This window comes from Balaenoptera borealis (genome assembly GCF_965194805.1).
Source record: "Balaenoptera borealis genome assembly, chromosome: 13".
Classification (NCBI taxonomy): domain Eukaryota; kingdom Metazoa; phylum Chordata; class Mammalia; order Artiodactyla; family Balaenopteridae; genus Balaenoptera; species Balaenoptera borealis.
In genome coordinates this window covers 3,004,326-3,031,544 of record NC_138870.1, presented here as the reverse complement: position 1 = coordinate 3,031,544, position 27,219 = coordinate 3,004,326, and the positions used below count along the sequence as shown (strand labels likewise).

General features: G+C 40.2%; 1 protein-coding gene and 1 long non-coding RNA gene across 20 annotated transcripts in view; one reads left to right on the top strand and one right to left on the bottom strand.

Moving 5' to 3' along the window:
• Window positions 1-7,910: 7,910 nt before the first annotated feature.
• Window positions 7,911-11,925, bottom strand: LOC309608713. The gene is made up of 2 exons (XR_014233079.1): window positions 11,780-11,925; window positions 7,911-11,203 (listed from the first exon to the last, which is right to left on the bottom strand). It is a non-coding gene; the product is annotated as an uncharacterized lncRNA (long non-coding RNA).
• A 577-nt stretch (window positions 11,926-12,502) lies between these two features.
• The window catches only part of WNK1 (WNK lysine deficient protein kinase 1), a 133,941-nt gene continuing 119,224 nt past the window's right edge, over window positions 12,503-27,219 (top strand). For 3 of the 19 annotated variants that reach the window (XM_082349036.1, XM_082349035.1, XM_082349030.1), the window contains exon 1: window positions 12,539-13,611. In XM_082349036.1, coding sequence (XP_082205162.1) covers window positions 12,847-13,611 — 765 coding nt within the window. In that variant the 5' untranslated portion in view covers window positions 12,539-12,846. Of the gene's footprint in view, window positions 13,612-27,219 lie in introns of all 19 variants that reach the window. The other 16 variants (XM_082349040.1, XM_082349042.1, XM_082349043.1 and 13 more) reach the window with 11 other exon arrangements.

Below are 27,219 nucleotides of genomic sequence, written 5' to 3'. Positions count from 1 at the left end.
AAACATCTTAGTCAGTCTTTTTTGGAATGTTATCTGTCTTTAGGTAATAACCGTGTGTCACAGGAATCTGCAGAGGTAAGATTTTTTTCCCATTTATAAAAAAATTGAACCAAAGTTGATTTGGCAATAAGATAGGGGCTAAGGCTCTACAAGGGCTTTAAATTTCTCTTTGGGCCAGGGTTCAGCCTTTTGGACCCCTTCTAATTACTACCTGTGACTATTTTTTCTAACCAAGGTCTAGCCCTTATGTTCTGATTCTTGGGTAGCTGATCCAGCACTTCAATCTGTCCTGGTTTGTTACAGGCAGAGATAAGTGATAAGATTCCCCAATCCTATTCTGTCATAGCTTAATACCTCTGTTGAAGCTTGGGGATAAGAGCTGCAGAGATGCACGGATGGAGAGCTGAAGTCAGCCTGGCAGTAGGAAAGGTCTACTCTGACAAGCTGCTCCCAAGGTGCACTAAGCTGTGAGGCAGCACCGCCTTGTCTTTCTCTAGGGAACCCCCGCGTTCCAGACTTAGATTCCGCACGCACATCCCTAACCTGGCTCTTATTAGCACCGCGACTTGTGTTAGTGTTTAAGCACCCTTATTCAAGAATTAAAATCATTACTGCATATAAAATGTGAAATCAGACATGCTTCCTCTCCAGTGGTCTAGAGAGTCACACAAAAGAAATTGAGAAGTATTTTAGGAGAGGGTGAGAGAATGAAAGTAGTGGAGGGGGAAAGAAGTAATCATTTCAGGATTTTTCTAGAGAAATTATAAAGAAACTTCACCGGAAGTCCCAAAGGGAGTAGGTTGAAGTAACTTGCCACTCTGACAAAGGAAAACCAACTGATTATGAATTCAGTTCAGCGAAGGGCCTGGTTCTGCTAGTCTCATCACTACAGCCCTAGATGGCCCAGGTTCCTCTTCCTTCATCACCTGCCCCGATTGTTTCCTTGTATTGTGTATACTTTTATGAGCTTTGTGATTCTAGAACCAGGTGCTCTGCATCCTTATCAACACTTGGTATTCTCTGTCTCCTTTAGTCATTCTAGTAAGTACGTGGTAATATTACACTGTGGTTTTAATTTTCACTACATCAATGACTAATTATGATGCAATACATCTGTTCATGTGCCTATTTGTCATCCATTTATCTTCTTTGGTAAAGTATCTGTTCAAATCTTTTGCACACTTTTTAAAAATTGCACTATTTATCTTAATGTTGAGTTGTAAGAGTTCCCTACATATTTTGTTTACAAATATTTTTCCAGATATTTGTTTCGCAATGTTTATTCTGTGGCCTTTTCATTTTTACAACATTTCTTTTAAAAAACAAATTTAAAAAATTTTTATGAAGTCCAGTTTAACAATTTTTTCTTTATGTGCATTTTGTGTCCAAAAATTCTGTGCCTAACCCAAGATCACAAAGATTTTCTCCTACATTTTCTTCTGGAAGTTTTACAGTTTTAACTCTTATATTTAAGTGTATGACCCAACTCAAGTAAAGTTTTATGTACTGTGTGAGGAAAGGATTGGCCACCCAATTGTTCCAGCATTATTTGTTGTAAAGGCTACCCTTTCTTCTTTGAATTACCTTGGCACCTTTGTCTATTTGTATTTTGGCACTCACTATTCTGATCAACTGATCATTCGTCAGTCTTTATGTCAGGACCACACTGTTTGGATGACTGCAGCTTTATAGTGAGTCTTGAAATCAGGTAGTGTAAGTCTTTCAACTTTGTTCTTTTTCAAAATTGTTTCTGCTATATCAGGTCCTTTTATGTCTATGTAAATTTAGAATCAGTCTGTCAAATTTTTTTTTTTGAGACTCCTCCATTATATGCTGTCTTAAAGTATTACGGTGGCTGTATTTTCCTAGTCTCTTTTACACGTAGGTATTGAAAAAATCAGAGCAGTTTTCTTTTCTTTTTTTTTTTTGGCTGCGTTGGGTCTTAGTTGTGGAACGCGGGATCTTTCGTTGCGGCCATGGGCTCTTCTGTGGCGTGCTGGCTTCTCTCTAGTTGTGGCGCAGGCTCCAGAGCACATGGGCTCTGTAGTTTTCAGCATGCAGCCTCTCTTGTTGAGGCACACGAGCTCAGTAGTTGTGGCGCGTGGGCTTACTTGCCCCACGGCATGTGGGATCTTAGTTCCCCACCAGGGATCGAACCTGTGTCCCCTGCATTGGAAGGCGGATTATTTACTACTGGACCACCAGGGAAGTCCCTGTCAATTTTCATTTTTAAAAAGTCTGCTGGGATTTTGATTGAGGTTGCATTGAATCTATAGATCAATTTTGGGAGAACTGACATCTTAACACTATTGAGTGTTCTGGTCCAAAACAGGATATATCTTCCCATTTATTTAGGTCTTTAATTTCTCTCAGTAATATTTTGTGGCTTTTAGTATATAAATCTTGTGCATAGTTTGCTAAATTTATTCCTAAGTATAGCATGTTCTTGACACTATTTTAATTAATATTAAATTTATTTATATTTTTTAAAATAAAAATTGTATATGTTTTTGATGATTTGATATACATATCCATAATGAAATTATTAGTATAGTAAAGCTAATTAACATATCATCTTCTCAGATAATTACCATTTTTGGATGTGATGAGTTTGCCTGAAATCTACTCTCTTAGCATATTTTCAGTGTTCAATACAGTATTATTAGGTATAGTCATCATGCCTGTAATTAGATCTCTGGACTTATTCATCCTACACGACTGCAGTTTTGTACCCTTTGACCAACATCTCCTTGTTTCCTCCACTGCCACTGCCCCCGCCCATTCTTATTCTTTGCTTCTATGAATTCAATCATTTTTTTCCCCAGATTCCATATGTAAGTGAGATCATATAGTATTTGTCTTTCTCCATCTGGCTTATTTCACTTAGCATAATGTTTTCAAGGTTCATCCATGTTGCCACAAATGGCAGGATTTTCTTTTACCTCATGGCTGAATAATATTCCATTTTGTATATATACCTCATCTTCTTTATCCATTCATCCATTGATGGACACTTAGGTTGCTTCCATGTCTTGGCTACTGTAAATAATGCTACTACAAACATGGGAGTGCACATATCTTTCCGAGTTAGTGTTTTCATTTCCTTCAAATAAATACCCAGAGGTAGAATTGCTGGATCATATAGTAGTTCTATTTTTACTTTCTTGAGGAACCTCCATACTGTTTTCCATAGTGGCTGCACTAAGTGACATTCCCACCAACAGTGCACAAGGGTCCCCTTTTCTCCACATCCTTGCCAACACTTATTTCTTGTCTTTTTGGTGACAGTCATTCTAACTGGTGTGAGGTGTTATCTCATTGAGGTTTTGACTTGCATTTCCTTGATGATTCGTGACACTGAGCACTTTTTCATATATCTGTTGGCTGTTTAGATGTCTTCTTCTGAAAAATATCTATTCAGGTCCTTTGCTCATTCTTAAATCAGGTTATTTGTTTTTTTGCTGTCGAGTTGTATGAGTTCCTTACATATTTTAGATATTAATCCCTTATCAGCTCTATGGTTTGCAAAAATTTTCTCCCATTCTGTAGGTTGCCTTTTCATTTTTTTTGATTACTTCCTTTGCATTGTGGAAGCTTTTTAGTTTGATGTAGTCCCACTTGTTTATTTTTGCTTTTGTTGCTTGTGCTTTTGGTGTCATACCCAGGAAATCACTAGTTTCATTTAGTTGTTTGTATTTTCTTGTATTTCACTGAATTTCTTTAAGAGGATTATTCTCAATTTTTGGTCGGACAGTTCATAGATCTCCATTACTTTAGGATCAGTTATTGGAGCTCTATTATTTTACTTTGGTGATACCATGTGTACTTGATTATTTGTGATCCTTGTGGCCTCGTGTTGATGTAGGTACACTTGAAGAAGTAGGCACCTCTTCTAGTCTTTACAGACTGATTTCGGCAGGGAAAGCCCTTCACCAGGCGGCCCATCCAGAGAGTCTGGGTTGCACATCTGTTGGTTATCTCCAGGCTTCCTCTGGAGCCCTTCAGCAAGCGAATCTGGTGCCTGGGTCAACAGGTGGGCAGGCCTAATGCCTCAGTCCGTCATGGGGTGGGCCTGAAGCCTGGGTCCACTGGGTTGAGCTTGGCACTTGGATCCATGGGGCGGGTCTGGTACCTAAGGCTGTGGTGGTAGGCTGAAGACTACACCAGGTGGCAGGCCTGGTGTCTAGGACTGTAATATTAGGCATCAAGCCTGGTCCCATGGGGGCTGGCCCAGTGCTGAGGTCTGCTGGGGCAGGCCGGGGCTCTGGTTCTGCTGGAGCCTGGGGCCACAGGGGTCAGTCTGGCTTTGGGGTAGGCCTGGTCCTGGGGCTTCAGTAAAGTCAAGTGTTCATTTCATTCTCTTTCTCCCACTGGGAGGGTGTCTCTCTTCACACTGGGCTGCCTGGGGTTGGGGAAAGGGTGACAGAGATAATGTGAAACTGTCTTTCCTTCCCTCCTCAATGCATCTTTTCTTACTTCTGTGCTCCACCCAGGTGCTCTAATACCCACCTGGAATCCTTAGCTCTTGTGAAGGTATTTTTGCATGTGGATATTCGTTCAAATTGATGTTTCTGTGAGGGGACAATCACTAGAAACTTGCTGAAGTCTGAAAGCCAAGCGAAATATTTAAATTTTAGATTGTCCATTGCTTGTATATAGAAATGCAATTGATTTTTGTATATTGACCTTGTATCCAGTGTCCTTGTTAAATCACTTCTTAGTTCTAGTAGTGCTATTTTTTTTTTTTACATTCCTTAGGCTATCTGTGAATAAAGGCAGTTTTACTTCTTTCTTTATAGTCTGCATGCCTCTCATCTTTTATCCTCTCTTGTTGCATTGGGCAGGACTGCCAGTACCATGTTATATAAAGTAGTGGGAGTGAATATTCTTACCTTGTCTGCCATCTTAGAGAGAAAGCATTTGTTCTTCCACCATTAAGCATGATGTTAGCTCTAGGTTTTTTGTAGATGAACTTTATCACATTGAAAAAGTTCCCTTTTATTTATAGTCAGTGGAAGGATTTTTTTAATAATGAATAATTGTTGAGTTATGTCAAGTGATTTTTATGCATCTATTGAGATGATCATATGTTTTTTTGTTTGCTGATATGGCCAGTCACACTGATTATTTTTGTATTATATTATGTTTATTATTATATCTTGAGAAAAACCCAACTTGAACATGATGTATTATCCTTTTTAAAAAAATATCACTGGTTTTTATTTACTAAAATTTTGTTCAGGATTTTTGTATCATGTTCATGATAGATATTAAACTGTAGTTTTCTTTTTGTGTAGTATCTTTGTCTGGTTTTGGTAACTGGGTAATGCTAGCCTGATAGTATGAGCTGGGAATTGTTTCTACTCTCTTTTCTGAAAAGTTTGCATACAGTTTGTATTATACGATTATATTTCCTTATGTGCTTGGTATAATTCACCGATGAAGTCATTGGGCCTGGAGTTTTCTCTGTGAGAAGATTAACTATAAATTCAATTTCCTTGATATAGGGCCACTAAGTTTTCTTTTTTCTTGAGTGAACATTAATAGTTTGTGTTTTAAGATATTTGTTCATCTTATTTGTCAATATATTGACATAAAGTAGTTCAGCATGTTCTCCAATTACCCTTTTAATTCTGCAGGATATACTATGATGTCCCCACTTGCATTCCTGACATTGGTAAGTTGACTTTTCTCTATTTGTGATTAATCTGGCTAGAGGTTTATCAAATTTATCAATCTTTTCAAAGAAACTTGGAGGTTTCATTGATATGAGCTACTGTTTTTCCACTTTCTATTTCACTGATTTCCACTCTTCATTTAATATTTTCTTCTTTCTGCTTACTCTGAGCTAATTTCCCATTTTCTTTTTAATTTTTTAGGATAGAATCTTGAGAAGTTGATTTTAGATCTTTCTTCTTTTCCAGTATAACCATTTAATGTTGTACATTTCCCTCTAAGCACTGCTTTAGCTTTATCCTGCAAATTTTTACCTTGTACCATATATCCGTAATGATGTTGTCTACTTGCTCTATAATGAATGAAGAATTTTGAAATATCCTACCATAGTTACGGACTTAGTCTACTTTTTCTTTTCAGAGTTTTTGCGTCATGTAGTTTGAAGTCTTGTTATTAGGTGCATACATATTTAGGACTGAAATGTCTTCTTGATGAGTTGACCCTTTATCATTATGAGATATTCCTTTCTATCCCTGTTAATAGTCCTTTTTAGTATTAATATAGCCACTCTTGTTTTCCTTTGATTAGTATTTGCATGATGTATCTTTTTTCATCCTTTTACTTCTAATCTGTCTTGATATTTAAAGTGTTTTTTTTTTTTTTTTTTTTAAAGATATCTTTATTGATTGACTGATTGATTGCTATGTTGGGTCTTCGTTTCTGTGCTAGGGCTTTCTGCAGTTGCGGCAAGTGGGGGCCACTCTTCATCGCGGTGCGCGGACCTCTCGCTATTGTGGCTTCTCTTGTTGCGGAGCACAGGCTCCAGACGTGCAGGCTCAGTAGTTGTGGCTTACGGGCCTAATTGCTCCGCAGCATGTGGGATCTTCCCAGACCAGGGCTCGAACCCATGTCCCCTGCATTAGCAGGCAGATTCTCAACCACTGCGCCACCAGGGAAGCCCTAAAGTGTTTTTTTTTTTTAAAAATAGGTAGCATATGGTTGGATGTTGCTTTTTTTATCCACTCTGTCAATATCTTCCTTTTAATTATAGAGTTTAGAAGAGTTTAAACCATTTACATTTATTGATACTGTCAGTATGGTTGGATTGAAATTTTCCTGTTGCTTTCTGTTTTCTAGTTGCTCCATGTGTTTTATTTTTCTTCTTTTTCTGCCTTCTTTTAAGTATTTTTTTAATGATTCAATTTTATCTCTATTGGCTTATTAATTATAACTTTGTTTTATAATTTTAGTGATTTAGTGTTTACTGTATATATTTTTAACTTATTATAATTTACCCTCAAATAATATTATGCCATTTCACATATAGTGTTAAGAACTTTATAATGGTATTCTTCCATTACCCCCATCTGTCCTTTGTGCTGTAACTGTTACCCATTTTCTTTTATAGATAAAAGTAATTTATAAATTTATAAAGGTAAATTATATACATTATTATTATATTTTCTTTAAATTGATATTTATCTTTTAATGTGATTTAAAAGGATGCTTTTCTATTTCCCATCAAATTTATTTTTTCCAGTGTTTCTCATTCCCTGTTTAAATCCTAATTTACTAATCCATCTACTAACATTTTCTTTTCCTAAAGAACTTAAAAAAAAACCCCACTTTTATTGTAGTGCAGGTCTGCTTGCAATGAATTCTTTCACCAAAAATACACCCAAGTTGGGTGGGGTGGTGGTGGTGAAACGCTCCAACAGGTGTATTTTGTAATAGCTTCCTAGGTAATTCTGATAAATCTCTTCTTGTGAGAACTTGTTAAGGCCTGGAAGATGGTATGGATTCCCATTTTAAAATATTTTCCCCAGGGAATTCTCTGGCAGTCCAGTGCTTAGGCATCCATGCTTTCACTACCAAGGTCCCAGGTTCAATCCCTGCCCCCCACGGAACTAAGACCCTGCAAGCTGTGCAGTGTGGCTAAAAAAAATAAATAAAAATTTAAAAAAATACTTTGAATCCTGGGAATTGCCTGGCAATCCAGTGGTTAGGACTCCGTGCTTCCACTGCAGGGGGCATGGATTCAATCCCTGTTCAGGGAACTAAGATCCTGCATGCTGCACGGTGTGGCCAAAAAAATAAATGAAATGAAATGAAATAAAATGAAATAAAATAAAATAAAATAAAATAAAATATTTTCCCCAATGTTCTTTCTAGATGATCTAATAAACTTATACTTGGTAATGTCATATGATGGAATATTATGCAGCCATTAAAAGTTATGTTTCTAAAGAATATTTAATGACATTGGAAATGCTTATAACATAACTATAAACATTTTTCTACCAGTCTGGAAAGAAGGACACCTAAGTACCAAAGGCTGATATCTCTGGCTAGTAGAGTTGCTGGTGATTTTCACTTTCATATTTTCTTCTGTATTTTTCAAACTGTCTGCAATAAATGAGAATATATTAAGAAATTCATGCTATACAGACATGAGTACTCCCAGGAATTAACTTCCCTTTTCATTTTGGTGGGTATTGCCCAGACTTTTTCTCTGTGCATTTAAATACATATAGACACATAATTTAAAAATATAACATATGATCTAATACCTATTATTCTGCAACTTGAGTTTTTTACTATTTTTATGTGACCACATATATATTTACTTCCTGCTCTTCTACTGCTGCATGGTGTTGTCAAAATTAAGTATACCATAGTTTATTTTCTTGTCAACATACAAGTAGATTGTTTCACTTTTTGGTTACAAAGCTGTAGTGGACCTTCTTATTTTTCGTGCACATGCGCAAGTATTTCTCTCAGGTAGGTACCAGAAAGGGAGACTGCTGGATCAACGGCTGTGCACATTGTACATTTTAACTAACAAATTGCCCTCAAAAAAAGTTGTACTAATTTATGTTATCATTAATAGCACATGAGTTTCTCCACACCCCTGCCAACACTTGATATTATAAATCCTTAAAAATTTTGCTAATTTTTTTGAAGAAAAAATATATATTCTTATTTTAGCTTGCACTTCCCTAGTTACTGGATTCCAGAATTTTTTCAGTCATTTGCATTTCCTACTGTCTCAATTGTCTTTTCCTATCTTCTCCCCCCTTTTCTATATAGATGTCTTTTTCTTTGCGGTTTAAGGTGTTATTTATGTATTTTGGTTATTAGGCTTTTGTTATATAGGTTCTAAGTTTTTCTGCCAGCTCATCATTTGTGCTTTATTGACCAGAATTGTCAACTTTGATAATAGTCAAATGTTTTTCTTTATGGCTCTTGGATTGTTCTTTGAAGTCCTTTCCTATCCCATGTTCCCTTATATTTTAAAAATTCTTACAGCTCTTTAAAAAAAATAGCTCTTTAAACTGTGTGGATATTAATTTTGTAAATGGTGTGAGGTAGACATCTAACCTAATTTGTTTTTCAAATTAATACCTAATTGATCAAGCACTGTTTACTAACCTTTCCCCCCACTGACTTGAAACGCCGTATTTCTCATTTATGGCATGCTCATACACACATGGAACTCTCAACACACATGTTTCTGTATTCTCTCCATTATCTATGCTTATCTCAGTACCACACAGATTTAATCCTATGGTTTTCCAATTTGCTTTGATATAGGGCAAGTCTCATCCCCCTTTATTTCATTTATAATTAAAAAAGGTTTAAAAATCTATTCTTCATTGTTTAACTGTCTGATTCTCCCTTTTTCCTTGAGTTGCAAATAACAAGGAGGTAAAATAAGAAGTATTATAGACAAGACAAAAGAGCATGAGAAATGAGGGAAAAGAGACAAAAAAAGAGGAATTTTCTTAAGATGGTATTTTTTTTCTCTACACTTCAAGGTGCTACCCTATGAATTATGCCACATACAAAATAAAATAGATTTTGTGTATTCAGCCACTGTCTAAATCAAAGGTATCTCTGGCTTTCATTGCTGGCCAGTTACCAATGGCAGGGACCATGTAAACATAAAATGTGAATGGATGGGAACTAGAAAGAAACATGAATCAACGTGAGAAAATGAATAAGGACTAAAGTGAATTAAGAACATGGTGAGAGAAAATAAAATACTTGTATTCTTCGTATGGACCTACCCACCAGGAAGTCAAATCTCTGAGCTTAGTGCATCCATGGTGTCCTGGGTTCTTTCTCCTACCTCTTGATGTTTTATATGAATTACAGGGAGGTCAATTCTTTACTTGATAATTAAAGTGACAGAGAAAGGAAAATAACTATTAGGGATATAATAGTAATGAGTAATAGAAAATACCATGCTGACTGAAAGTGGGTAAGTGTTGAAAAGGGAGCTGAACAAATAAGTGTCCGTAGTAAAATATTCACATAAACAGTTTAAGCTTTAAATCTAACATTGTACCTGTTTTCCTGGTGAAGCTAACATAACACAAGTAGGAAAAGCTGTCACATGGGCAAGCCTAGTTTTAAGTCAACAATTAAATTATTTACAATGAATTTAGTTGTTCCCTGCTGAAATAACATGTCAGTAGGGCATGGTGGTTGTCATGGGACTTGTGTCCAATGCAGTGTGGCCAAAGGTTCATGGCCCAGTAAGCAGGGCCAGGTAGTAATAAAGGCTTTTAATGACCATTCACACAGAAATATCCTCATTTTTTTTATGGTGCCAAAACAAGAACATTGTGATTTACTGATCTCCCTTTAACTCATCAATTTATAATTAGTTGTCTCATGTTTTAAAGTAGACTACTTTTCCTAGTAAAGCAACAGTTGTGCAAGTTCTAAGAAGCTGCCTCAAGAAGTACCATACAAATGTACTTTGAAGACATTTCTCCCCTTGCTTTGCACCGAGTTTACGGTTGAGACAAACCACTTAATACATATACCATAATGATATTTGCCGTTACCATAGCAAATGAGTGAAGGGGATATTCTTTAAAAAATGGAACTCTAATATTTGAAGACTCTAGTGGCCCCTACTAAACTCGCATTTTAAAATGTTCATAATCTTCCACCTTCATAAAACCTAACAACCATCGGTTTTAAAGCAACTTTTTTTGTATACCTCAAAGGGTAGCTTTTGATAAAAAATTGAGAAATAAACTATTCTACGTATCAGATGAATTGCTATGAATCGTAGAGACAAACTTCTCCAAGTGGAGCTCATGCAGCCCGTTTGGGCATTTGCTAGGAAACTAAGCGCTAAGGAATCTTCCGTCCGGCTGCTTCCAACCGCTGTCCTCCCTGTGCGGCCGCGCGGGCCGTGCGCTCCGGAGCGGGTGCCCAGAGGGCTCGGGGGCCGGAGCCGGAGCGCAGCGCGCGCGCTCGGCGCGGTTGCGCACGTTTCAGCGCTTCCCGCTCCTACCGTTGGGCTAGACTTTCAACCGCCATCTGGGTTTGGCTTCCTCCTCCGTCGGGCGCCCCCTGGTGCTCATCACCTGCACCATCTTGAGTGGCTGCGAGGAGCAAAGGTCCCGGGAGCCCAAGGATGCTTTCGAGAAAGCCGCACGTCCAAAGCCGTGGTGTCAATCACACGGGTACATGCAGGCACCTCTAGAGGAAGCTGGATGCTGTTTTACTAAGCACCAAGCAAACACAAACACAGGCGGACATTAAGTTTCATCCGAGTCAACTCGGCTCTCTCAAGTTTGTGGTAAAAGCCGCAAAGATACGTTAGACCCCGTCTCTTCTTGAATCCGCCCCCTCCCGCGCGCGCTGCGCGCTTTTTCCGGGCGGAGTTCGCTGTGACCCTTGACTGCAGTGGGGCGGCCCGTCACTTGAGAGTCAGAATCTCTGTCCTGGGCTGCAGCCGAGGATGCGGCCTTAAGTGCCATGGAAGGGAGGTTCCCCCACCTATCCAATCAATGTTATGCACAAAGTCTGTCGCCCCAGAAAAGGGGTCCAGCTCCCCCGGCTCTCCGCCCACGCCCCGCTCGCGGCACCAACGCCGCTCCGCATTAAACAGGAACAGCAGCTCTTTTTCCATCCATGGCAACCCAAGAGCTCGCTCTCCCCTCAGCACAGCATGGTGGGAGTCTCTCCCCTTGTTCTGCCTCCCTCTCCTTTTCTTCTGCCTCCCCTCCTTCCACAATTAATGCCTAAGTCATGATTTTCCTAGCTAGCGCCCACTGAAGGATGGGGCTTAGCGACTCACGGTGACGCTCCCATCCGCCTTCCAAAAGGGGCGGTTTCAGAGAGAACTACAGCTCCCGTCAGGCATCAGCCTAAGCCACCGCAGGGCATCACGGGAGTCGTAGGCGCCTTCCTCCTCTGTCCCGTTCATTCCTCAAGGCGCCAACTACAAGTCCCAGTGGGCCTCGGGGCGGGCACGCCTGCGCGAGAGCCCCGCGAGCGGGGTGGGGGTGGGGGTGGGGCGCCCCGGGCAGCGGGGGGCGGGGCCCGAGCGGGCTGTGTGGAGGCTTCAGACGCCCGGCGCCATTTAGCGCCGAGTTTCGCCCGCGGACGGCGCGTTTCTCCCGCGGCGTCTCTGCACCCGTCTTCGTGACAGAAGGTGCCCAACCGGGTGACTGCCCTTCTTCTCCCGGCCCTCCTCGGCCCGGAGGAGCAGCAGGCTCGGGCCCTCCCACGCCAGCCCTCCCTCCGTCAGCCCCCGGCCCCGGCCCAGAGAGGACGGGGTCCGCCCGGCCCGGGGCGGGCGGCGAGGCCCGGGGCGGGGGGCAGCTCCTCCGCGTCGCGCGTCGGCCCCTCGCGTCGGGCGATGGGCGGCCTGTGAGGCCGTCCAGCAGGGCGGGGAGGAGGAGCGGCCGCCCGCCTGGCCGCGAGCCCCGGCGCGGCCTCCCCTGCCTCCGCGCCGAGCCGCCGCCGCTTGGGGGTCCGCGCGCGCCACCGCCCCAGGGCCCAGCCCGCCCCGGGCCGCGGCGGCGGCGGGCAGCCGGGCCGCCTCCGTCTGGACTCTGTGCGGGCCGCCGCGCCGCCCCCATGACCGCGCGCCCCCGCCGCTCCAGCCCGCCCGGCAGCCGCTTGCCGCACGATGGCTGCGGCCCGTGAGGCGCCAGCCCCCGTGCCTCCGCCCCGCCGCCGCCCCCGACCAGCGCGCCTCGAGAGCCGCAGCGGCCGCCGCAACCGGGCCCGCGGCCCCGCCTCCCGCTCGGGCCGCCGAGTCAGTGCCGAGTGAGGGGCCGTCGGCCCGCAGCCTCGCCGCCCCGGGCCGGCCCCCTTCTTCCGCGAATTCGAGCCGCCCGCCTCGCTCCCGCTCCCACCATGTCTGGCGGCGCCGCCGACCAGCAGAGCAGCGCGCCGGGCTCCCTGTTCCTCTCGCCGCCGGCGCCTCCCCCAAAGAATGGCTCCAGTTCGGACTCCTCAGTGGGAGAGAAACTGGGCGCCGCGGCGGCAGACGCCGGAGCCGGCAGGACGGAGGAGTACCGGCGTCGCCGCCACACCATGGACAAGGACAGCCGGGGTGCGGCCGCGACCACCACCACGGAGCACCGCTTCTTCCGCCGCAGCGTCATCTGTGACTCCAACGCCACGGCGCTGGAGCTGCCCGGCCTCCCCCTCGCGCTGCCCCAGACGAGCGCGGCCGCTGTGGTCCCGCAGAGGAGCCCCCCGGAGCCCCAGCGCGAGGAAACCCTGACCCCCGCTGCCGCCCATGTGGCCCAGCAGCCGCCCGCCGCCGCCGCCGCCGCCCCCGCCCCCGGGGAGCCGGTCGCCGCGGGCCCAGCCGCTGCCTCGGCCCCGGGCAGCGCCGGCAGAGACCGCCAGGTTGCCCAGCCCGGCCACGCGGGGAGCAAAGAGGAGCCCCCGTCATCGAGAAGTGGCAGCGGCGGCGGCAGCGCCAAGGAACCCCAGGAGGAACGGAGCCAGCAGCAGGATGACATCGAAGAGCTGGAGACCAAGGCCGTGGGAATGTCCAATGATGGCCGCTTTCTCAAGTTTGACATCGAGATCGGCAGGGGCTCCTTTAAGACGGTCTACAAAGGTCTGGACACCGAAACCACCGTGGAGGTCGCCTGGTGTGAACTGCAGGTATGCCCCACCTACTTCTTTATTTCTCGGTGGTTTGGATTCCCGATTTGGCTCGGTTCGGCCAGTTTCCCGAGTTCGCCCTTTGCATGTCTTTCTCTGATTGTTTGCTCCGAAAAGGGGGGAGGCCACCTTTTGGAAGAGAAACCAGAATTTGGGGCATGCACCTAGGTGTTTGGATAGGATAGGAGTTAGTATTGGTAGCTAAAGAGATTTGTTCCTAGGGAGGAGTGATGAAAGTCATCCTGATATAAATGCATTGCCTATTCGTCATTGTTTTACTCGTCTGGCAGGAAACGGAATCAGTGGGGAAGTTTTTGGGTTAGGAAAGTACAGTCTTCTTGCCTTGTGCTCCTCAGGGGGTCTGCAGTGATGAGCTGCTTGTGTGTTAGGTGCGTGTTTCCGTTCCTGAGATCAGGCTGTCCTTTTAAATTAAGAACGACCTTGTTCCTCCTGACTGGCTTTCCTTTGGATATATCTTAGTTGGTGATCACACAGGCATCTAATAAACTATAAGAAGGGCTTCCTTCTCTGGATAATTTGGGACCAGAAAGTTATAGTAAGTGTTTGATATTGTTTCACCTAATGATGCATAAACCTTATGATAGCTAGCAGTGATCTGACGTTGTTAATTAAAACTAGTATGTCTTCAGCCCATTCACTATACTGTGGGTAGTACAGGAGCTTATGTAAAATTGTATATGTGCTTTGAGAGTCGTCATGTCATTATCGTTGTTTTAACTTTGTTGTAAAAAGTTTTTAAGCCAAACTTTCCCAGGAGTACAAAGGAGTCACAAAGCTTCCTTTTTCACCTCTCTGGGAGATTTTCATGGTGTAAATGAAATGATTTTCATGGTGTGTCATCCTGGTTGACAAGGATATTCTAGGTTTAAATAGCTGGGTTTGGGCTACTTATTGCTTGACCTGGAGCAGCTTGATTGACTGTTGTCCTCACCGGGAAGTGAACATACATAGGTTATTGGAAGAAGCAGAGTTGAACTGAATGAAAAAGCCACTTACATTATACATGAAAAATGCCAGTATCCATATTCTTCTTGCCAAGAAAATGGACCAAGCTGAATTAGGATATGAAAGTACCTGAATGATCTAGGAATTTATCTATTATCCATGAACTAATATGTTAACACTTAACCGTTTGAATGTCACCTTCCAAATGACCAAGGCTATATCAAGTGTGAAGGGAAATTAACATGTGGAAGGAAGTAAACTTCAAAACTGACAGGTTTTTTAGGAATGTAATTTCTTAAGTTTTATAGTTAGTGATATAGAACTTCTAAGGCACTGTGAAATAAAACCTACTCAATTTTATAGTGTTTTAGAGTTGGGAAGGTAGCAGACCTTTTTTTAAAATAAATTGTGAAACTATAACTTTATTCTGGTTGGTCAGTCATACTCAAAAACTTAGGTCTGATTTCTTTTGGTTTACAGGCAGACACCTGTTTCTTTTTTGTACCTCGGGTGCTTATTGCTACTGGTCCTGGATTTTATTCTTCTGTAGTTTCATATTTGAATAGGTGCTTTTTTAACAGTTTTTTTTTTTTTCCCTTAATTAGTTACCTTACTCTCTTAAGACTAGACCCAAGTAAATGTTGAGCACTTTATGGATGTAATGTGTGTGTTTTCCTTTTTTGTCACTTGGAATTTTCTGATAGTTTATTATCCTGAAACTAATGATACAGTGGGGAAAAAACCCTCAATTTGTCTAATGTCAGAATAAGAATTTTGTCTAAGCTTCTCAGTTTTTCCTGGAACTGTTGACTTTTTTGATTTTTGTTCTCTACCTAGGCATGGTCATGGTTAAACAAAAGAATATCTGCTATCTTTACATATATTACAATAATATTGCCATATTATTTTTACGTTAGTTCAGGGTTTGGCTGGAGAACCAAATGAATCCTAGTTCATTGAGTGGTACCCTGGTTTGGAACCTTCCATACATGTCATTTGACTGTACTTCTACAGTTTTTCTTTTTGGTTTTTAAAATGTGATTATCTTAGCTCCAGGATCCTTTATAGCAGTAGTTGGACAGTGTTTATGATTTTTTGGGCAGAACTTTTGCCTAATAACCTATTCAGTAGGTTAGTGTTTGGGTTTTTGTCTTTGGATATAAACTGAAGGACAAGCCAAGGGATTACTAAATCACTGGGAAAAAAGGAAAGCTTTTTTCACTAAATGTATATTTATTAATATGCATATTTTTCTGTAGGAGGACTGGAGAAATACTGTGTTCAGTTGTTGAGTTAAAAATCTTGTGTATTAAAACTGGAAGACATCTTAGGTTATTCTTCCCAGCTGCTTATTTGATAAATAAAGAACCTGAAGTCATGCAGCAGGTAAATGACTTGCTTGGGTTGATAAAGAACGGAAATTAAACTGGTTAGGATCTAATAATTTGAGAAATGTTAAAGCATTTGTAGTGCAGTAGATGGTTAATTAGTAAATCTCAAATGAAGCAGTTCTGTTTTGGCGTGGAAGTTACTGTCAGATTTTTGGAGAAATCCTATCCTGTAACCATGGGAAATTCCAGACTTCTGATTTGGGTGTTGATTTTATCACTTCAAATGGAGAAATAAATAGGCTTTTTGGGGTGGAGAATGGGTGAGTGTGGTATATAAGTCAAATTTGTTTACATCAAGCTTATTTTTAGAGTCACAATATGCATAGTTACTTAGTAAAACAAATATTGACTCTTAATAAATAATATATAGGTAATACTTTGATACCACAGGATTTTAAGAGATAACAGATCTTTTAAGATGAAAATTTCTTTACCTGGTTTTATTAGGTAGGCTGTGCTTTAATTTTACTTCTATGTTGGCTTGGTCAGAAAATGTTATTGCTGGACTTTGCAGAATTTACATTGCTTTTTTAGGGAGGGTTCTTTTTTGTTTTTTGTTTTAAAGAAGCATAGCATAGTTTGCTTGAAGAAAACATGGAGATTCAAGAATGGTTGTTTTACTCTAAGCACTTTTCTCCCCATGCTACTTCTAAATACTGAGTTCACTTGATAATATTGATGAGATTGTTTCCAGACCTACCTGAAAGGAGAGGTCAAATCATAAATTTTGATTAAGCTCCAAAATACTTACTGTCTACTTTTCTCTGGCTTTTCGCAAGTTAAAGCTCATGTCTCATCATGAGTATATGATATTAACGTTTTATGAAAAGTTTATCAGTGCTGCAGAAATTGGATGTGGTTCTGTGGTTAAGAAACCATAACATTTTTTTGCTATAGTTCTTAAAATAATTCATTGAACTGTATCTTCCCATTTGAATATTGAGGATTTTTCTTACCTGTATTTTTTAAATTTGTGCCACATTTCTTGTTTTTAGGAACCTGCAGTAACTTTTAGTTTCAGGAACTAAATTTCAGGGAATAGTCTTTGGAGTTTTTCTTGTTTGTTTTTAAATTCCCGGAGTCACTGATTTGTTGGAGTATGGGCAGGATTCAGGTAACTCAAGGGTAGCTGCTATGCAAATTAAAGAATGATTGGTGACTTGTTCGAAGTAATCCTTTGTCCCTTCTAAACAGGACAGAATAGAATTAAGGACAGGATAATTTTGGGTAGGTAAGATTTAATTTAAAATATATGTAGATTTATTGCCTTAAGAAGTAACTTCATGGCACAGGAAAAAGAATTACGTTTAGGTTGATTTTTTTTTTTTTTAAATGATATAGTTAGTTCTTACTTAGTCTTAAGGACTTAAATGTTTTCCTTTTCTCTTATTTACCTTTAGTATCACAGTTGTTTCTAGCGTAAGAACTTGGAAAGAGAGGTTTTTTTTTGGTTTTTTTTTTTAAGATTTTTTTTTGATGACCATTTTTTAAATATAGATTGATTTATGGCTGCGTTGGGTTTTCATTGCTGCACACGGGCTTTGGTTGCAGTGATGGGGGCTGCTCTTTGTTGTGGTGTGGTGGCTTCTCTTGTTGCAGAGCACGGGCTGTAGGCACATGGGCTTCAGTAGTTGTGGCTCACAGGCTCAGTAGTTGTGGTTCATGGGCTCTGGAGCACAGGCTCAGTAGTTGTGGCTCATGGGCTCTAGAGCGCAGGCTCAGCAGTTGTGGCACACGGGCTTAGCTGTTCTGTGGCATGTGGGATCTTCCCAGACCAGGGCTTGAACCCGTGTCCCCTGCATTGGCAGGCAGATTCTTAGCCACTGCGCCACCAGGGATGCCCAAGAGATTGTTTTTGTGTAAAACAAATTGGGAATCTTTTGTTGCCTGGTGACTCAGTTCACTCTTTGTCATTTGGATGCTAGTGCAAGATCCTGGTCATTTGAAAGTCATCCTAGTTAATCCCTGTGGAAACGTTCAACTAAAACGGGGCTCTCATTTTCAGAAATCATCTTAAACCTGTTATTTGTGTTTTCTGGTAACTTCTAAATTTTTTAGATAAAGCTGTAAAAACAGCAAGAGTGGTTATGTTCAAATTAAAATTTCTGAAAATGTTCATATACCAGGGAAAAATTCACTATAATTAGTTATCAGGTTTTGCTCTACCAGTTCTTTATATTTACTTATTGTTAGCATCTTGCATTTTGTTTCGTCCCGTGTTAAAAAAAAGTCAATCAAGTGTGCAGGAATAGGTGAGACTTAGCATGACCTGAATTTGGAGAAGGCACTATTTTTCTGCAGTGTAACACAGTGATTAAGAACTTAAAATGCCTGACTTTCAATTCAGATCCTGGCTCAGCTAATGATTGTGTAACCTTGGGTAAACTTCTGTGCTAGTTTTTTATCTGTAAAATGGAATGTAATAAGAGCACTTATTTTACAATTGTGATGATTAAATGAATTAGTATATATAAAAAACATTTAGGACAGAGCCTGGCACATAAATATTAACTGTGATGATGCAGCATCTTTTTTAGGCTATCTTTTTGAGGGTACTGATGAAAATTTTGATTTGTTTACATTTATGCTTGAAAAATGTAGCAGAGCTCTTAATTTGGCTACCATACTTATCGGAGAAATGTTGGAGTTGAACATGGTGTCATCAGTGTTTTCAAATTCCTTAGCTTTAGCTGTCCTCTGCCTAACTTTCTAATTTCATGACCTGTCACCTTCCCAAATGGCAGCCTTTCTGAATTACTAGCTTCCTGAATTTACTAGGATCTTTCCTCTTGGGATCATTCTTATAGTTTTCTTCACATTGATTAAAAATCATTTACATTCTTTGTCTACTCCACTAGTCTTTGGGCTTTTTGAAGATACACGTATCGATAGATGCTCAATATACTTTGATAAATATTACATTTTTTCTGTTATTAAGTTAGAAATAGTTGTAGATCTCGGGGTTGTTTCATCCATATTCCTTGCCTTTCATTGGTCCACAGCAGATTCTCTAATCTTGTATTTGGAGATTGACTCTGGTATAATACAACACTGTATAACGGAAACCAACTCAAAGGCAGAAAACTTTGTTACCCAATTACCTGACCCTGAGTAATTAACTTAATCTGTAACACTGAATTATTAGTAACATGTCTTACTGACTTCACAGGATTGCTGAGAAGCAACTGAAATACTATGTGAAGGTACTTTGAAAAATGTAAACGATGATGCTTTTAAAAAAATCCATTTTGAAGGCTCTAAGTTATCACTTGTTACAAATTAATTATTTTAAACTTCTTAGTTAAAGTTGGGTTTTAGGAGCTTTTTGTTCTGTCAGTTTAGGGATTTTATTAAATCTTAAGAAGAAGGGGAGTAGTTTTTCAGAGTGAAGAGAAATTGCCAGAAGCTTTTCTTAAGAGTGTTTTTATTTGGAAGAGAATTATGCCTTTGACAGGTGGCAGGCTTTATTTTGTGTGTGGCTTTAAAAAGATTGGTTATTGATATGTTCCACAGAAGAGGAGAAACTTTAGTATTTGCTTGGTTTTGTGGTTGACTTAATTGATTGTATAATGTCCACCTTAATTTGTATTAATTTAGATTTTTCAGGTGGGCCTTCATTAAGAATTTAGTTTTTGATGTTGTGACTTGAGTCTTGGCATTGCAAGATTGACATATTAAATGTGCTGTGCTACATTAATGTGCTTAATGATTTTTAGAAAAGAATCATCAGATAAGCTGTTTGTCATCACAAGCAAATACAGTTTTCCCTGGAATTTAAGAAATCTTAAGAAATTTAAGACTTTAAGAATAATTTAAGAAAATGTTTGGAAATCTACTTGGTATAGTCGTCATATTCAGGTTAGTTAAGTAAAATCACTGTTTCTGTAGATGCCTTTCGTGCAGGCAGGATTCAGTTTCTCAGTCCCAGATGATCTGTGTTTTGGTCATTATGTACATGGTGAATGGTCTTGTGTTAATCAAACACTAATATATAAACCAAACAGAGGTGAGGTGAATTAGTGAATCATATCATTATTGATGTACACATTTTCTCTATTAGTCGATAGAAGTAAACAGGTTGTTTGGGATAATGATAGAATCATCTTCATGGCTAATAGTTTTGAGCTAAATAACATGATATGCAGTTGCCCTCCGTATCTGCAGGTTCCACATCCACAGATTCAGCCAACTGTAGATAGAAAATAATCAGGAAAAAGAAATGCCAGGAAGTTCCAAAAAGCAAAAGTTGAATTTGCTGCACTTGTAGCAACTGTGTGCATAGCACTTACATCGTGTTTACAACTATTTATATTAGTATTCACATTGTGTTAGGTATTATAAATAATCTAGAGATGATTTAAAGTATACAGGAGGATGTGTATAAGTTATATGCAAATACAGCACTGTTTTATAGAAGAGACTTGAATGTCCGTGGATTTCGGTGTCCATGGGGTGGGGGTTGGGGAGCATCCCTGGAACCAGTCCCTGGTGGACGACTGTATTCATCTCTCCGTGGATATCCTTTTTACTTGGACTGGTAGATCAGTGTGGATTAAGGTAAGTTTGGGAAATACAACACATTATCTCTTTAACATGTTGAAGAGTTCCTAGACATTATCATATTTACATGGTTTTCCAACTGTCCTCACACCCTTCCCACACAAATGCTCAGCTGTAGGTGGTGGAGAGAATTTTAAGCAGAGAAGTTACTTGGCAGATTTGCATAGTATAGTAATTGTGGAGGATGGATTTAAGGAGTACGAGGGATATGTAGAGTTTAGTTTTATGTATGGGTAAGAGATTTCTAGGGCCTGAACTAGGACAGTAATAGAGGAGTGGAATCTTTAAATATTTAGTAGATAAAATATGCAGAGTTTAGTGATTAAGTGGAGTTTGGAGGAAAAATGAAGCATGGGTAAGAGGATGGGTGGGGATAGATGATGGTTCTGTCAACTGAGGGAGGGAATAAGAAAGAATAGGAGTTTTGTTTTTTTGAGAGAGGAAGGGGTATGAAGATGTATTCAGTTTGACATGTTGACTTTGAGATACTTGTGAAACCTCCAGGAAGTTCAGCCAGACTGTTGGATACATTCATGAAGCTCAAAGAATGGGTCTGAGGTAGAAACAGAGGCTGTTTATATTAGTCATAGCTGAAATAATGGAAGTAAATGGAATCATCTAAGGAGAGGATATATATGAAGAGAGAAGTAGAGGAAGAGACAGGGGAGAATAATGGGCCTAGGGCAAAATAGGAATAACTGATGGGTGGGCAAAGGAAAAAGGAGCCCAGGGGTTAGGCTAAGTAGAACACTAGGAGAATGGTAATATCAGGGGAATAAAATTCCAGGAAGGAATATAGCAGAGAAGTCCAATTTGCATAGTAGTAGTTGTGGATAATGGATGTTAGAAGGCATAGAAAAAAAGTGTAGAGATTAGGCAGTTGAAGTTGTTTATTGCATTTGGCTATTAAGTCATTAACCAACAACATTCAAGATTACCTACATGAGAGGGGAGGTTGCATAAGGGAGGAGCACATAAGTAGATGTATAAGTCTATGCTAATAGCCTAGATTTCTGGGCTGGTCACTGTCCAATAAAGTTCTCTATCTATAAAGCCTTAGGTGACTATTTAAATTTAAATTAATTAAAATGAAATAAAAAATTTAAACTTAATCCTTCAGTTGTACTGGCCACATTTCAAGTGGTCAGAAGCCATGTGTGGCTACCATACTGGATGGCGCATATAGAACATTTCCATCATGGCAGAAGGTTCTGTTGGAATGTGCTGTAACTAGATCGTGTGTTAAGTTGTGCTTTAAAAAAGAAATAGCTTTATTGAGATATAAGTCACACCACAAAGAACATATAGTGTGGTGCTTTTATAACTGAAGTGTTAAATATTTTTAAAAAATGTATCCTCTCTCTATTAATAAAATAGTACTTCCTTTTTTGGAAAAGATATACAAAGGATGTTATCACAAACTCACATATACATGCAGAATTAACAAAAATTAACATTATGTCACATTTGCTCCAGATATTTGGTGATCTTAACAGTTTCAGAAGAGTGGAAACTTTGCAGTGGGTTCAAAGAGTGGCGGAGGGAGGTTAAGAAGTAGAGATAAAAATAGTAGGTCATTTCTTTAGACAAGTTTGAACAAATATGGGGCAAGAAAGATTGGGTAAGTAGAAGGCGTGATCAAGGATGACATGGATAGATGATCAAGGAAAGGTTTAAAAAGTTGAAGCATTGAAATATAATATTTTGTCTGCTTTCTCTGCCTTAGTATCTATCGTAAGAGTCTATTCTAAGCCAGTTACTGTTTTAGTTTTGGTTATTCTTTATGAATGGTTAAATTCAATCTAAAGAGTTTTCATACTTCATATGCCATTTATCAACTAGTTTCCAGAATGCTCAGTCGTTGGGAGTGATGTGCGTGCTGATTCTTAAACAGTTTGTTTCTCTCCTGGCATTAATGCTACCTTTGCGTGTTAGTCCTGTGATAACATACTTTATTAGTGCAGCATCTAAAATGACCATCTTTGTGTGTCACTTGAGGAAACAGATCTCAAATGAAACTCCATTACGAGAAAGATTCTTAATTATTATACTGTTTCTAGGATGTGGTCAAAATGGACTTTTTTACAACAAAAAGCCTAAATAACTGCATATACTTTCTTTAGCCCTTGTCTTTTTTAAAAAAATTTGTTTATTTTATTTATTTATTATTTTTGGCTGCGTTGGGTCTTCGTTGCTGCACGCGGGCTTTATCTAGTTGAGGCGAGTGGGGACTACTCTTCGTTGTGGTGTGCGGACTTCTCATTGCAGTGGCTTCTCTTGTTGGGGAGCACAGTCTCTAGGCGCGCAGGCTTCAGTAGTTGTGGCTCGCAGGCTTCAGTAGTTGTGGCGCGCAGGCTCAGTAGTTGTGGCGCACAGGCTTAGTTGCTCCACGGCATGTGGGATCTTCCTGGACCAGGGCTTGAACCCATGTCCCCTGCAATGGCAGGCGGATTCTTAACCACTGGGCCACCAGGGAAGCCCTAGCCCTTGTCTTTTTGAAGAGTGTTCCTTGCTAATTAATCTGAAAAGTATTAATAATTACTAATACCTACCTAATAGGCCTTTTTTTTATTGTGACAGGCACAGTGCTATGACCATATCATATTTTTTGTTATTCTCACAACAACGGTACAAGGCAGATATGTTCTTACTTTTATATTTGAGGAAGCTAACTCAGGTTTAACAACTTGTTTAAGATCACATGGGCTATCTGAGTCCTTGTTTTTTCCACTGCAAAATACTTCAGTTAAACCAGGAAGAAGTTTGAGTTCTAGTGGAATTCTAAGTCCTTTTGCTCTGTTTAGCAATTATAATTTGTCGTTGAGCAACATGTACCTTTTATACTTTGAGTTCATGAAATAACTCTCCACTTCAGTGGCCTTTTAGCCAGTGTACATATATAGATGCTATAAGGAGGGAGATGGCGTGTTTGTTTTATTAACTTCTTGGTGTGTCCAAGGTTTTTTTAGATGCTATTTACATTGGTTATGATATAGAACGTTCTGTTTATTTATTTTTATTAATTTTATTTATTTATTTGGCCGCTCAACATGCGGGATCCTAGTTCCCCGACCAGGGATGGAACCTGCGCCCCCTGCAGTGGAAGCGTGAAGTCTTAACCACCGGACCACCAGGGAGGTCCCTAGAATGTTCTTTTTAGACTTAAATCTTTAAGGAGAAGGAATATTATTTCTAGTGTTCTATGTGTATCAAATTTCTACCTAATAGAGACAAATTGAAAGGTTATAGTGTTAGTAGTACAGATTTTGGTCAGTGGTCTTTAGATGACTTCTTTGTATACAGATTGCTCATTTTCAAGTTTTACATTGTTAGTAATAATTAATTAGACTTATAAATTCCTAAAATTGTATCAAGGCTACCTTTTACTCACCAGGAAAGCAGACTTAAGGATATTGGATCTACAATGAATAGATCAACATGTTAATTGCTATTATATAATTTCCATAGGACTTAGTTTTATTTACTTTGGAGATTGAGGTTATAGTTTGTAGCTTTAGTTCTTGATACTGACAGTATGAATTGACTTTTTTCCCCTGATTTTTTTTTTTAATCTTACCTCTTTTTTTTCCGTCTCTTCACTGTTTACTTTGACATTTTATATATACTATTGAGAAGTATTTGGCTCTCGTGTTTCAATGAACTCCAAATAGAAATCTTGTATAACTTACATAATTATGTTTTGAAAGCCTCTGGAACATTTAATTTATTCAGCATTGTTATGGAAATAAGATGTTACCTCATCTCCAGTAAGATTTCCAGGTAAGTGAAGTTTTCTTCTCCAAGTAGCAAGACTTTGTATTAAGTTTGGTAATACTCTTAAAGTGCATTAGTGGTATTTGCTTATATACCTACCCACCAGCACAGAATAATAAGCATATCATCCCATAGGCCTGGATTCCTGGATATTCTTTAGGCTAAAATGGTTCTTTGAAGTCAGACAATCCTATACCGTTACACCAGGGGTAACCATACTTGGGGCACACAAGATGTCACCTCAAAATATGACAGATTTACAGAATATTACTGTTGTGGTTAGAGTAGCTGGGCCTCTAAGGGTTTTCAGCTTCAGCTACACACTGTGCAAATCGCCCCTCCCTCTTTCATCCCCAGGCATAGGGTTAGATTTTCATTCTCCTTTATTTCAAGGTAAGTTGCGTCATTGTGTATGTATAACATGGGGGAAACTTTGCTGCCAGTGGACCTCATTCAGGGCCATTTAAGTCAGTCGGATAATTTCTAATAACAGTAAACTTAAAAGGGAACGCCTTGGAGTCTTAGTTGCTTACCAGAACACTTTCTGGCCTTTTTTTGCATACTTTCTACACACTTTATCTTATTTCAGGACTATTTAATATTATTCATAGGGATAGCTTTTATCAAGTCAGAATAGAGTCTGCTGTGTACCCTTTCTCTTGGTCCAGAGAATTTGCTTCAGTTACAAACTGAGAAGGTCCACTCAAGTGGTTCTTCCAGAAAAAAGATGACGACTCCAATGTACGTTGCTCTTTTTTGCCTGGACAAAAAAAAAAAACAAACCACCAACAATTTTTAAATATTAGACTCTCAATTTAAATATTGGTTCTGCCTAACCAAGCACTCTACTACATAGAGGTGCTAGTTTAGATTTTACTTTTCGTGAACAAACTGTCTGTGTTGCATTTGTACCAGTAGTTTTTGTCTCTACAGATTTTTTTTTCTTGGACATAAGTGGAGAGGGGAGGGTTAGTGATATTTTGCTGGTGAGCATCTTATGGCTAAAGCATAGCTTTGATTTCTGTGCTGAGAATCTTGACTGTTTTCCATTCCTCTTACAAGGACAGAAGTGAAACTGCTATACTTCCCATAAATACCACCCTTACAGGCTTTCATAGATCTTACTGAGTATTCACTTGGTTTGAATACCTTATTAGTTTAATATTTTAAACATCTATCATCCTTACCCTCTACAGTGACTAAAGATGACTTCTTTAACAACCAGTACTTAACTAAATGTTACACAATATAATTTTTTCCCTCTTCACATGATGGACAGATATGGTAATACTTTTTAAAAAACTTTTTACTGTGAAATACTTTCAAACATAGCAGTTGTCCCACATCTGGCCAGAAGCTGCTTCCTGTGTCCTTTTAATTAACATGATCTTAATCATTTTTTGATAATAATCTTATTTTTTGTACAAGATATTCCAGGTTCTTCTTCCTCTTTCTGCATCCCAGCAGTGGACCAGCCAGTTCTCCAAGGAGGCTGGTTCCTTTTATGGTAGAACAGAATTCAGAAAATGAGATCTGGGGGTCAAGTGTGCACAAGGCCCCTGGGGCATCGCCGTTTCCAGACTCTTCTAGTGAAGAGTTAGGAAATATTTATGTGTATGCATGTGTTTTTGCCTGTGTGTGTGTGTATACATCTGTATCTATTGAAAACCATGAGTTCACGTTGATATCTCTAATGCTCATTCAACACAGAGTTCATTCTAGCTTTCCCCCTTTTCCATATATGTACACCCCACTTCTCTGAGAGTGACAGACTTGCTTCTCATTATCCTAAATGTATGTATGAATTGGCATAATCTAGAAATAATTTATGTGATTTTTACCCCTGATTCCTGACAGAGCTCCTAAATGCCTTGGAAGTTCCAGAGGGATGGGAGTATCTTTTGCTCTAATGAGGTGACTCTTGACTGGCTGGCCCTTAGATGGCTTCAGGGTAGGGGCTGGTCACCAGAAAGACCCTGCCATGATTAGAGGGTTGTAGCTTTCAGCATTATTCCCACCTCCACCTCTGTGGGAGGAGGGGAAGAAGCGCTGGAGATTGAGCTGCTCGCTGATGGCCAGTGATTTACTCAACCAAGCATATGTAGTAAAACCTCCATAAAAACCCCTAATCAACAGGGGTTAGAGAGCTTCTGGGTTCATGAGCACTTCAAGGTGCTAGGAGGGGGTACACCAGAGAGGGAGGGCATGGAAGCTCTGTGGCCCTCCTCCTCCTATACCTTGCCCTATGCATCTCTTCCATTTGGCTGTTCCTGAGTTCTTTGAGCCACTCTGGCAAGTTGTCAAACCTGAGGAGGGGGTCATGGAAACCCCGGATTTATTGTTCATTGGTCAGAAGTATAGGTGGCAACCTGGGACTTGCAAGCATCTGAAGTGGAGACACTGTTGTAGGACTGAGCCCTTAATCTGCGGAGTCCATGCTTACTCCAGGTGGTTAGTGTCAGAAATGAATTGAATCCGTAGGACACCCAGTTGGGGACCAGAGAGCTGAAAATTTGTTGGTGGCATGAAAAACACCATGCCATTGGTGTCAGGGTGTTGAGAGTACAAACAGTTCAGAGTAGCCATTCTCTTAGCTCCTCTGGACTGGTGTCTCTCAGGCACCCTTCTCACTGCAGTGGGGCTACCATCCCTTCTCCCTCTCACATCTTCTCTGGCGGCAGTAATCTTTTTTTTTTTTTTTTAAATTTTTGAATTTTATTTTATTTATTTTTTATACAGCAGGTTCTTATTAGTCATCTATTTTATACATATTAGTGTATACATGTCAATTCCAATCTCCCAGTTCATCCCACCGCCACCCCCACCACTTTCCCCCCTTGGTGTCCATACATTTGTTCTCTATATCTTGGCAGCAGTACTCTTTTAAAATTAATTTATTTTCTGTCCTTTTACATTC